This window comes from Molossus molossus, unplaced genomic scaffold, assembly GCF_014108415.1.
Source record: "Molossus molossus isolate mMolMol1 unplaced genomic scaffold, mMolMol1.p scaffold_m16_p_16, whole genome shotgun sequence".
NCBI lineage: Eukaryota > Metazoa > Chordata > Mammalia > Chiroptera > Molossidae > Molossus > Molossus molossus.
Genome location: NW_023425351.1, coordinates 42,293,234 through 42,306,878, shown reverse-complemented (window position 1 = coordinate 42,306,878; position 13,645 = coordinate 42,293,234). Strand labels below are relative to the sequence as shown.

Sequence of the window (13,645 nt, the reverse complement as noted above, 5' to 3'; positions counted from 1 at the left end):
CTGCTTATAATAGATTTTAATTTTGTCCTTCGCTCATGCTTCTCCTGGCCATAAGCTTCAAGAAAGGCTGGTACCAGCCTCAGCTTCAAGCCCAGCTCTATGAGGTGAACCACAGTTGGTCTAAACAAAACATTTATTTTGCTAATTAAAAAAATTTATTTCAAAGAGAGGGAGAGAGAGATAGAAACATCAATAAGAGAGAAACATCAATGGCTGCCTCCTGCACGCCCCTTACTGGGGATCGAGCCTACAACCTGGGCAGGTGCCCTGACCAGGAATTGGACCAGTGACTCCTGGTGCATGGGACAAAGCTCAACCAACTGAGCCATACCAGCCAGCCTTTTTTTGTACACCATTTCCTTTCTCCGAGATGGGTCTGTGTTCTGGACAATGGGAAAGGGTAGAAGGACTTTTTGTTATTACTATTATTATTTTAATCCTTACCTCAGGACATTTTTCTATTTATTATCGGATGGAGTGGGAGGGAGGGAGAGAGGGAGAGAGAAACATTGATGTGAGAGAGATACATCAACTGATTGTCTCCTACACAACCCTGACCAGGGCCGGGGACAAACCCCAACTGAGGTACATGCCCTTGACTGGAATCGAACCTGCGACTCATTGGTCCGCAGGCCAATGCTCTAACCACTGAGAAACCGGCCAGGCTGCAGAAGGACTTTTAGGATAGGATTTTCTGCCATCTTAAACAATGATAGTCAGAAATAAATACCACTCTTCTGTTTCTGGACATTGCCATGTCTCTGCACGACGCCTGGAACTTTGGTAATCATCGTTTGAGGGGGACAGGTAGTCTGAGGAGACTGCTTTTCATAGCAGAGTAGGGATGAAAACAAACAAAGAATTAAACCTAGAAACACCATCTTAGGCTTCTTGCTTTAGAAATAATTTTGAGTTGTTATCTGTAGTTAACTGATATGCGAGATTTTGAGATGACAAATATGACTAAGATAGTGTTCTTATTCCAAGAGGCTTACAGTTTGGTTAAAGAAAAAAGTAAAATAAAAGTTTAAGGTTGCGATGATAAAAGAGGATAGTGGTTGAATTCAAATGCAACATGCTAGTTCCAGGCTAACTATAACATTAAGTTAGAAAAGAGAAACAGATCAAGAGAAAATGCTTTGTAAAATTGCCTCTTGAAATGAAACACTTCAGAATTTCATTGCAAATAAAAAGTTACATAGTGTAATATATTTGACCAGAGCTTTCTCTTTGTCCCAAACTCTTCCTTGCAATAGTAGAAAAGACTAACAGTTGTTAACTAGTATTACTTTTCAAATATAAAAATAAAAATAATAAAAACACGTAGTTGCAATAAATAGCAGCAACCAGCAGCAACAGGAAGAAAACTTTTAAAAAATTTTAATGTTTTTCTTCTCATAAAACATGGTGGTGGATGTATTCAGTGATAATGAACATACTTTTCTTTTTGGTATCAAATTACTTTATTTGAAGGAATGGTATAAATGAAAGAACACAAGTGGGTAACTTGGTACAAGTTATAGAAAATGTAAAAGTAACTCCAACATGCAGGTACTGCTTTGGTGACCAGGGAAGTAACCCCTGTGGCTATGAGCAGCCAGCCTAAGGCTTTACTCTCTTCATTGTCTCCCAGGGTGAGCTTATCAAAGAGATGCTCTGCCAGGCCAGTGTCAGGGGCCCCCAACTTGCCCAAGTTGGCTCCGTGGTCACCCAATTCTTTGATAGATTTCACCTGCTCATTCAGGTAGTGAGTCTCAATGAAGTCACACAAATGAGGATCATTTTTGTCAGTGGCCAGTTTGTGCAATTCCAGTAGTGACTGATTCACACATTTTTTCCAAGTGTAACACACACTCTATTGCATTCAGCCCATTCTCCCAGTTGTCATGGTATGGTTTCTTGATATCCTGAAGGAAGATTCGACCACCTCATTGGTTCTGCAGCTTCATCAGTCTCTCAGCATGTTCCCTCTCCTCATGAGATTGGTGAAGAAAATACTTGGCGAAGTTCTCCAAAGCCACACCATTGCAGTCAAGGTAGTAAGACATGGACAGGTAGACGGAGGAAGCATAGAGTGCCAGGTTGATCTAGCAAATGTACTTTTGTTATTAAAAAGGCACTGGGTCCCAAATTGGAGATTTCTCTTAGAGCATGCCTGTTGAGAATTCTGGTGAACTGTTTGCTAGTATAATTAAAGCAATATTTAATCTTGATTCCAATTGGAATGGTTGGAAGCAGAAACAGATTACGCTACTTTCACAGTTAAGTGGCGCTGAGTGACCCTTATCTGAATCTCAAATTTTCCTACGGCTTTTATTTGTTCCTGAATGTTGCTGCCTCTCATTTGAAGGTTGAATGATGATTTCTATGCTTACTTTTTTGGAATCTTCAGGCTGCTTTCCGCAGACAAATTAAAACAGAGACTTGATACTTTTTTCCCCTGAATAATTCAAGAGGAAAACAATTCCTTTTACTTAGTAACACATGACACTCCAGGCGCACTGGCCTTGGGACCTTGGTACTTACTGCTCCCTTGGCCTCAGTTCTCTTCCCATAGCAATCAGATGGTTCTCCCCACACCTGCCCTAGCCATGCTCTCATTAGGCTTTCGCTGGCCACTCTATCTAATTTCATTCCTTCCCCTCCACTTTATATTTCCTTTCCATATTTTATTTTTCTTCCTCACAGTTTTCAGCACCGGACATTATTGATTAGTTACTTATTATGTTTCACCAATCAGAATGTAAACCTCATGAGGGCACATATTTTTTGTCTACTTGTCTCATTATTATTATTTTTTACTGGTGAATCCTCAGCACCAAGCACAGTGCTGGGCATACATAAGTGCTTAGTAAATATTTATTGACTGACTTACATTGGGATAAAGCTTGGTTTTGGAGTAATAAGGCCTGGGTTAGAATGCAGATTTTCCTTCACCCCTTTGAACCTTAATTTCTTCACCTATAAAGTAGCAATAAAAGATAACAAGGCAATTTTTAGGGCTTAATGTAGGCCAAGTGTCTGATCTTACTGGAGTCATACAATAATTGTTAGCCCTCTCACTTTCAAATTGAGAGAAGACCTTGGAGACTTTATTGATATTATTCCTCCTTCCAAAAACCTTCTTTATGGGTATCTGAGTCAGGGTTCCAGTGAAAAAATTCTTTTGAAGTCGGGTCCTTTGAGGGAGGTTGAGGGCTAGGGGAACATAGGGAATAGAGGAAGCATCCAGGGAATAGCAGAGCAATCACCATCCCTAGGCTCAAAGGGATGAGGGGAAGAAAGGAGAGTGGGGCCCTAGGCAACCTCATAGGAAGGGAACCAGGGGAACAAATAGTATGATCTTACACTTCTTTCTTTCTCAGATGATCTCCTGCTAGGTCTCCCTGTCATCAGACCCAACCTCTTCAGAGGGCTGAGAGCTCAATGATGTCAGTCATACCGGTCAGCCCCCAGGGCAGAAAGCAGATGGAGAAGGATGGAGAGTGAATCTGGGGAATAAAAGGAAGCTATACAACTCAGTGACCTTACTATGTGCAAGGCATTTGCTGTGCAAGGGATAGAAAGAATGAAGACATAGTCCAGTTCTCAATAGCCTCAGAGTTGGGTTGGGATGTCAGTCAAATTAACAGAATTTAAATACTATGTGATAAGCATCATACAAAAGCCAGCACAGTGTATTTTGGGCACATATAAGAGGCATCTCTTTCACAAAAATGTCTAAGGTAGTGGGGTGGGAGTACTGGTGGTTTGACTGGGAAAGGCTTAATGGAGATTACGATTGGTAACAATTCAGAGTTCATTTTAAAGTAATACAATTTGAGACCATTTTAATATGTGATAATCTTTTAAAAGGATGAAATGACCTCTGAAAGAGATTTCTCTAATGAAATATAAGAAGATGAGAAAAAAGCATAGAAGAAAGGATAAGGAGAGACAGAATGAAATAATTTCAAAGGTTTTTCCTAGTTTTAACATTTTATCGCCTTAGCTTTTTTTTTTTTTTATCCTCACCCGAGGATATTTTTCCATTTTTTTTTGTACAGATAGAGTGGGAGGGAGAGAGAGAAAGGGAGAGAGAGAGAGAGAAACATCGACGTGAAGAGACACATCGAGTGGCTGCCACCCGCACCGCACGACCAACCAGGGCCGGGGACAAACTGCAACCGAGGTACATGCCCTTAGCGGGAACCGAACCCGGGTCTCTCGGGACCGCAGGCCGATGCTCTAACCGCTGAGCCAAACTGGCCAGGGCTCGCCTTAGCTTTTTGTTGTCTTGTTACTTCTGAACTGTTAGACGGTGAATCCTTAATAAATGCAAATGAATAAAAAATTCTGTAATAATCTCTCTCGTTCACAAAATTTGGCTTTAGGTTTTAGCAATGAATGGCTCTTACAAATTTAAAATTGCTAATTTAGGGGGTAATATAATTTAAGATACATTGTGTACGTTTATTACATAGTGAGACCTTGATGCAAAAGGAGGAATAACTGATAAAAGACAACTTTAATTTGGGTTAATGTTTATAAAGTTCCTTTAGAGAATATTGTCTTCATACTCTTTGTTCTAGTCTCCCCAAACTATAAGACACATCTTTACAATTTCTGTTAAAATTACAATCATTACATAACAGCTATATATGGTCATAAGAGGTATCTGTAGACAGAATTTAAGGTTAATGGTATACACACAATAGGAATGCATGAAGGAGTCAGATGGCAGTAGAACAGGTTGGAGAGAGGGTGACAAGAGAGAAGAGTACTTGAGTACTCTTCTATGTACCATAATTTGTCTAGTTTGCCAGGCTATTCAATTGAACAGGCAGCAAGACCACAGTGCACTGAATCCTGTGCACTGTGTAACGTCACTGCAGTAATTATTTTCTTTGTAATTAGACATAATTATTGTAAAATGTAGTGAGGAGCTTGTCCACAATCAAATAAAACAAGAATTTCCAGAAGCGTCCTTAGTACCGTAGCTACAAATGTCAAATGGCAGGGGGAAAACATAACCAATAATTATAAACAGAACTAGAGAGGGAAGCATGGGCAGTCAGCAGTACTTCAAACGCCTGCACAAGATGTTTGGGATGTATCCTTGGGAAATCCAGAGAAATGAATCTAATTGGAATGGGGCAAAAAAAAAAAGAAAGGCAAGTGAGGAGCATCAGCGCCAACGAAAGTACCCCTGGCTAGCCTAGGGAGGCTCTGGGTCCTGACTAGGCCTCGCGCTCTCTCTTCTAGTCCCCTTTCCTTTTCCCCACTCCCTGCAGTGCGGCCGGCCCCTCCCTCGACCCTGACTCCGCCCACCCATCCAGCGCCTGGCTTTGCTCACCGTGGCCCGACCGCGGCAGGCTCCGCCCACACTCCCAGGACCGCGGCCGACTCCGCCCACACTCTCAGGACCGCGGCCGACTCCGCCCACCACTCCAGGACCGCGGCGGGCGGCCGAGGGGCGGGGCGGGCCGGGAGGAGACACACTCTGGAGCCGGAGGGGGTTCCGTCGCGGAGTTACGGGGAAGTTGTTCCGAGTTCCAGGAGTTTTCCTCTGGGGTTCACTGGGCTCGGCCGGCGGGTGCCCCCGACTCCGTTCCTCCCTCAGGCCTTCGCCGTCCATCAAGTCTCTCCTCGCGCTCCGGGCCGCCATGGATCAGCCGCCGGCGCCCAAGAGGTAACGATTTCGGGAACCGGGAGCGCGGCGCTGGGGGAGGCGGCGCCGGCGGCCGCGGGGTGGGGTCCGCTAGGCCTGGCCGGACGGTGACACCATCCCTGCCTGCGGGCCCGGGGGCCGGGCGCGCCGGCGGCCGGGGACAGGCCGAGTGTCGGGCCGCGTCTGCCCCCGGGCCGGCCTGGCCTGCGCGCCTGCAAAGTCGGTGGGCAGCGCCGGGCTCCCCGCGGCCCGACTCCTGGGGCGGGCTGAGTTTTCCCTCGTGGCAAATTCACGAAGCCAGGGAGACGCAAAACTAGGAAATTATTGGGCTTCTTACAATCATGTAGGCTTTCTTGTCAAACGTTTTTCATAATGTTGTCCTTTCCTTAGAGGACAGGTTGTTTATTTACAGTTTAAGGAATTAAATATTAATAGCTACATTGTTTGTAAAACTTATCGTGGATATGCTGCACTGACAGGTGTTCCTCCCCCACTCCTCAAGTTCAAAAGTATTTATGGATGCAAGACAGGAATCTTAAATTAGAACCCCTCCCCCATATATATATATTTAAGTAAAAATAGTGATGCTTTGGTATTTACTGTTAGTCCATATTTAATCTTTGGCATATTGGAAGTGTAAGAGTACACAGTAGGTGCGTTGGAACTAATATTTGAAATGATCTTAGGAAGCTAAATCAAGATTATCCATTGATTTAAATTCCTAATGTTCATTTTCCCCCCAAGAATCGAATCAATCAACTAAATGATGTTGGATATTTAACTTTAGTCTTTTATTTTTAGTTTATGAAATAAGGGTACTAATTTCTCTCCTAGATACTGCTGTTATAAAGATTAAAGAGTTTGTGTATTTTGATACCTAGAGATCTTTAGATGAAAGGTGGTGTATTCAAGAACATGAAATAATTAAAAGGTAGGAATTTTGTGAGCTATTGTAAATAGGGTATATAGACATGTGAGCCTTGAGGCCTGGAAACCACCTGTTGAGGTGTAAATGGAGTGTTGTGGATGGGTTTCCAAAAGAGACCTATCAGACAGAGATCCCTTGATAAATTCTTTCTGGCATTTTGTAAAGTATCCAAATTCTGATATTGATTGGGCACTTAGTTTTAATACTATAGAAGAGAATTGGAAACACCCCCCCCCCCCTTTTTTTGTTTTGGAAGGACTGGAAGGGGCACCTTTGAGATAGCACCATAAGGCCAGCTTGAACAACTCTGAATTGAAGTGGAAGGTCTCTGTCCACTGATTAGCTGTACTTTAAATTACCAGAGCTTGGTTTTAGGTGTAAGAGAACCCCTGCCCTTACAGGAACATTAGAGAAACTGGAGGGGTCAGTGATAGGTGTGGGTGGCATATGTCACCATTCCATGGTGACTTACACTTTTTTTTATCCTCACCTGAGGACATTTTTGCGTTCATCCTCAGATAGAGCAGGAGGAAGAGAGAGAAACATCGATGTGAGAGAGACACATCGACTGATTGCCACCCACACAACCCCAACCGGGCTGCGGACAAACTGTAACTGAGGCACATGCCTGGGGAGCCGGGTCTCTCTGGTCCATGGGCCAATGCTCTAACCGCTAAGCCAAACCGGCCAGGGCGACTTACACTTTTTTAATATAGTGGTTGCCCATTTAACAGACTAATTTTTAGCTCTTTTAAGAAAGACATGTTAATCCAGAAGGCATTTCTAAAGAGCAAAAGATATGTGACAATCCCATATATTTGAAATATCTCTTAAATTGTTTTCATAGCATTTTTATTTTTATAATACCATTTAATCCTTATAGCAACCCTATTAAGTAGGTTGGATTGCAGAGAGTTTGCCCCATGGAAGGCTATGAGAGGGATAACTAATAGTAAGTTTTTGTATTGTCCCTATTAATCATTACCTTCTAATAATGCAATATAGCTACCATTTTTTCTGAGATTATACTGTTTGCCAGGAACTCTCTATATACATTCCTTTATTTTATTGTCGCAGGAAACAGGAATCTTGGTTCTGCAATTTACTAGGCTAGTTCTAAATTTAATTTCCTCCTCTGTGAAATGTGTTGTGAGGTTATATGTGAAGCACTTAGCACAGTGCTCTATAATGTGTTCAATAATGTTAATTGTTAGTTTATGTTTTCCTTATTAAATGAAGCTGGGAGAGGTTAAATAACTTGGTCATGTGGAGAAGGTGCCAGAACCCCGGGTCTGATTGGTTGCAAACAGAGGCTGTGTACCTTCTTATTTTGTGCAGTGATGCCTCTGTTTTGAAGCTCTTTCTTTCTTTCTTTCTTTCTTAGCATTACATGATGTGGTGGCCACATCTTTCCAGAATTTTCTGGTCTCCTTTGCTTGTTTTTTCCTTAATCCCTGTAAAAATGCCACTTTGCTTTTCTTCCTTGAGTAGCACTTTCTTAGGGCTCAGACATTTTTACATACATGGTCACATTCATGTTACTGATGCCCAAGTCTGTAAGACCAGTAGCTGCTGCTCAGTTAGTATTTTTAATTTCTTTATGTAGATGCACTCTTTCATTATTCCATCTAGTTTGTCACTAGAGCCTATCAAATTTTCCATCAAAAAGTCTGTGAAGTCATTCCCTCCCTGCCTTTATTCCCAATACTACTAACCTATTCCAGGGTTTTAAAAAATTTATTAAAAAATTATTTTTTTTCTTTAATGATTTAGAGAGAGAGAGAGGAAGAGAAAGGGAGAGAGATAGAAGCATCAGTTGGCTGCCTCCTGCATGACCCCCACTGAGGATTGGGCCCACAACCTTGGCATGTGCCTTGACCAGAAATTAAACCAGCGACTTCTTGGTTCATGGGTCAATGCTCAACCACTGAGCCACACTGGCCGAGCCATTCCAGGGTTTTATGACCCTCACACTTGATTTACAGCAGTGCCTTCCAACTGGGCCTGTAGCCCAGTGGTTTTCAAAAGTTTTTAATAGCAGAAGGGCTCTGTTTGGAGTGGGGCAGGGCACTAGAACCTGGTTCCCTTATCTCCTGTACCCCATTTGCTGTCCTACAGAATCTCATAATGATCCATGTTTGCTTTAGTTCATCCTGCACATGGCTTCTGATTTATTTTGCTAAAACAGCATTTTAGTCATACTACTCCTTTTTGGGGGTGGGGGTGGAGGTGGGGATTGAGGTAGGGGGGAGAGTTGGGGCACATTAGTCATTTTAGTACCCAGGGCTCCCATCAGTTAGTCTTGGCCTTAAACCCTAGCCTTCTATTACTACTTTTCAAGATGAATCTGTCCTCCTAAAGTTTCCCTATTCTTTATTTAGTTTGTAGGCTGTGGGGTACCCTAACTTTGCCTTTGGGCATGCTTTTCCTTTACAAAAATTTGTTATTTTTTGCTAGTAATCTATATTTTACTCTTCCTTCAAGACCTGCTGCATATAGAATCTTATTTGAGTACTTTCTAGCCTAAGATATTTCTCTGTATTTCTAATATGGTATCCATTTCAGTATAAACGCCATGATCATATTGGTTTTTTTTTTTTTTTTTTAATTATAAAATTTTAGACATCCCAAATATAATGTGAACTAATTTAATAAATATTTATGCATCACTACCCAGCATTGGAAATAAAATATTACAAATGCAGTTGAAGCCCTTTAATTATATCTGTTCTGAATTGCATTTCCTCACCATCCCCTAAAAGGTTGTTACTGTCCTGAATTGGGTATTTGTCCTTCCCATATGTGTCTTTATAGTTTTAACATGTTCCTGTATATCTGATGTGGCATTAGGCCTGGATGTTAGGCCTAGCTTTATATTCACTTTGAAATTTGCTTCTTTGGGTATCATTCTTCTCTGGGAGTTGGAGATTCCATGCTCAGCCACATCTCAGAATCATGACTGGATGATCGGTAAGGCCCCTTTTACTCTCACTTTATTGACTTGGTCTTCCCAGCAAGACTGGTCTATTGTCTAAACATAGACAATAGATGTGGCCACCCATGTCATTGACTTGAGGTACCAGAATGGCTTTTAGATTTCTCAGATTTCCTTAACAGGTCTTCAGAAGTCCTTACTAAAATGAAGCCCCTCTGGGAAGGTAAATCCATGAAATGGCTATTAATTATTAGCATTTTGTAATTTGAGTTTATCAGAGTCCTTTATAGGGGAACCTCTAGTTGAAGTAAGAATGACCACATAATAGGTAAGTTTTGATAGGTAGAAAGGTAAATGGCCAAAACATGGGCTCTTCACCAAGTAGAACATTCGTAGAAAAGAAACTGGATCTCTATGATACACAGCTGGGCAGCATTGAGAGCTTTGGTTGCTGGATGGTAGGTAGTTATATACAATACTTGTCAAAGAGAGAATAGATTATCATTGCTGGAGAGATATGCTTTACCAAAAAAAGATACTTGTTCCTCAGTCAGATTATGGGATTAATAGTCATTTAAAATTTATTGATTAAGATATATTTGGAGGAAAAGTTTGTGTGGAACTGAAAAAACTGGAAGGATAATAAATAATAAGAGAGTAAGTTAACTGAAGCTGCTCTTAAGACAGATGAAGAGAGTTCTTTAATTTAAACTGTAGTTGGATTTTGTGGCAAATTTTATATTTTTATAAGTGTGAAAAGTTAGTTTGGAGGAAGTAAAGTTGAAATAAAAATGTTGGGATTACAAAATACATTCACAAAAATGAAAAGTGAAGGTAGGGAAGCAATCATTTCATAAGGGGAAGTGTTACTAGGAATAATGGATTATCAGCCACAAGATAGACTGTTATGGAATGAAAAAGCAAAGAGATGAAGATAAAGAATGGTAAAGTAGAAAGTATTCATGTTTTCCTCAGCATATAGAGCCCACATTAGCCTGTAGGATCAGTGACTCTAACCTTAGACCAGAAATTAGGAATGGAGACAGTCAGTAGGGAACTCCCAACTCTCAGGAATTAAGTTGAATGGGACAAAGCAATAAACCAGATAAGTAGAAGTAGGGTATCAGGAAAACCATGAAGACATTGTAAAGAGAAGAGGGGTGGACTTAATATTAATGTCTATATTCCTAATTCATGTGTCCTTGGAACGTTAGAAAGTAAAATTCATGTGTGCTTATTATCAGAGAGATTCTCAAAGTAAGGCATTATTTTAGAGAAGTGAACTCTAAGAACTCTTTTTTTTTTTAAATCCTTACCAGAGGATATTTTTCTATTTATCTTCAGATAGAGTGGGAGGAAGAGGGAGGGAGGGAGGAAGGGAGAGAGAGAGAAAGACAGACAGACAGACACACATCCATGTGTCTCACATTGACTGGTTGCCTCCTGCATGACTCTGACCAGGGCTGGGTCTGCCAGAGGTACGCGCTCTTGACCGGAATCGAATATGAGACTTATTGGTTCACGGGCCAGTGCTCTAACCACAGAGCCAAACTGGCTTGGGCAAAGAACTCTTAAATAAAAGATAAAGGCAGTAGCCTCAGGAGGAGGCCCTGGGGTAAGCTTCCTACTTTAGAGGCAGGCAATTGTGGGAGTTGTTCTAAGTAGTCCAAGGGAAGAGAATTGCAAAAACAGGAACATCTCTTTGCTCATGTTCATGACTTGGTCCATAAACCATACACTCCCTTTGGCTTTTCTCGGTTAATTTGGAGTTGTACCAATTCCATTGGATTTAGGTCCTGTAGATGGGAATAGTCAGTTGGCTCTTCCTTGTTAGGGAGTGAATGACAGATAATAAAATTTGGAGCACTTCCTGGTGAGCAAATTTCAGTTACACATTAAGACAATAGATAAACTTAGTTTTCAGTCAACTCTAGGCAATGATTAATTTATCCACTGTTTTTAAGGGGCTGAGATTTGGCATATATTAGTACTGAATAATTTGTTAGAAATATAAAGACAAAAGTCAATATTTCTTAAGCACAGCTAGGTTGAAATTGTTTTTTTCTGATGTAATCTAAATGCTCATTCCAAAATTGTGTATCCATTAAGCTATAATAATAAAAGGTTTCCTTTTTGTTTGGATTGTAAGGGGAAAAGTGCTGAGAATTTATAATTTCTCTTTTCAAAGACATTTGTTGAACTAGAGATACTGTCTCTTCAGGCCATCATGTATTAGTGGCTTTCAAAAATAAAAAAAATAAAAATTGATGATGGACCCAATGCAGACCCATGTATATATAAAAACTAAAATGGAAGTTTCATAAAATGTACTATGTGTGATGATTTCCGGTATTTTTCTATTTTCTGTTCTATTTCATTGAAAAACTGCTGGTTATGATTCTCCAAATTATTTTCATGACCTATTATTAATGGGCTGTGATTGCAGTTTGGAGAAAAAACACTCTTGTACATAGTAGAGACAGCCAGGAATCTGATTGCATTTTCAGTTCCATCCTGATACTTAAAATTAAATGCTTGATGATGGCATTGCCAAAGGAATCCAGAGTGGTGTAATTGTAACAACCTATTTACACTAGAGATACTCTTTTTTTTTTTTTAATTATCTTTATTGTTGAAAGTATTATATATGTTTCCTTTTCTTTCCCCCACCGACCCCCTCCTTCCCGCCTTCACCACACTATTGTCTATGTCCAATGGTTATACATATATGCATATATGTTCTTTGGTTTATTTCTTCCTGTTCCTCTCTCCCATTAAAATTCTAAAAGGGGAGGAGGTGAAGGGGACAGAGGAAACTGTAATATAAAGGCTACTGTATTTTGAACACTTTCTATATGTCCCAATTAAGGTATGGAAAAATACAAAACTGTTATCTATAACATCTGATAGAGTTTATAAGGGAAAAGATTGTTACTAGGCAAAAGTGCATTTGCTTTCTGGTGTAGGATGACCCCACACACTGGAAACATCCAACTATAATTATGATGACCTCAATTTCTGACTCTCTACCAGTTCCGCCCTCTGTAACTAGCAAGGTCTTTAGATTTTTCTGCTAAAGAGAACATTTATACTATATGATAGAAACTTTCTTTTTCATTTGTCCCAAGTTTCTTTTTTGTTGTGATTTTAATTGAATTGCCTCATATGTTAGGATTATTGTAATCCTAAAAAGCTTTTATCTCTTAGAACAAAGATTCTATATTTGAGATGTCTTATTACAACTGTTTTTTTTTTATATAGAGTCCCAAGTTAAATAAATGAGAGTAACAAATATATAAACAGACATGTATGAATATTAAAAATAAGTTAATTGTTTGCTTATTAGCTGCAGATGACCTTAACAACTTAAAAGTACATCAAAGGATGTATCTTGAAAAATCACTGCAGCAAATGAGAATTATAGAAAGTTGTTAATATGATACCAGACATCTTAGTAAAGAGGTAAAATTGAGTAATTTTTTCAGCTATTTCAGATATCTTGATGTAAATATTAGTATCTTGATACACACACACACACACACACACACACACACACACACGTATAACATTGGGGAACTAATTGAGCATATGTGATTCCACGGATAAGGTAGTTTCCATATTCAAAATATAGAATATTATTCTCTGTCCAGATCATCTTTTCATTTTTAGGATGTTTGGTTTTCTGAAATCGTGGGACCTAGAGTCCTATAATTGGAAAGAAATGCCTGTTAAAATTATGTTTTGTAGTTTTGGTGAACTTTTTATATATTTGAGGAAAGCATAAATGAAAGAGATAGTAGGCAGTTAATTTCCTTGACTCTCTGGAGCCACGTGATCTCTCCTGTCTGTGCTGAGTTGCCCCACTATCCCGTTTCTTTCTAAAACCTGACTTTTTACTCTCTGATCATTGCTCAAGGCAGAAATTGACAATCAGCCTTGAGTTCATTCATTTTACTAATTTATTTGTATATTCAGTAATTAATAATTAACTGCCTTTTAAATGCCAGTGCTGGGAACACTGTTGAATGAAATAGATGGGATTTTTGCCCTCATAGAACATAGTCTAGTTGGAGCTTGAGCTATGAAGGCTAGAAGTAGCATGTGTTGATAGAGAAAAATGGTGAAACCTGCT

General features: G+C 40.0%; 1 protein-coding gene across 2 annotated transcripts in view; it reads left to right on the top strand.

The window, feature by feature from the left end:
• The first annotated feature begins 5,504 nt into the window (after positions 1–5,504).
• Positions 5,505–13,645, top strand: part of STK3 (serine/threonine kinase 3) — a 319,871-nt gene continuing 311,730 nt past the window's right edge. Inside the window, exon 1 of one of the 2 annotated variants that reach the window (XM_036264223.1) lies at positions 5,505–5,671. In XM_036264223.1, the coding sequence (XP_036120116.1) occupies positions 5,646–5,671 (26 nt within the window). In that variant the 5' untranslated portion in view covers positions 5,505–5,645. The remainder of the gene's footprint in view (positions 5,672–13,645) is intronic. The other variant, XM_036264224.1, reaches the window with a different exon arrangement.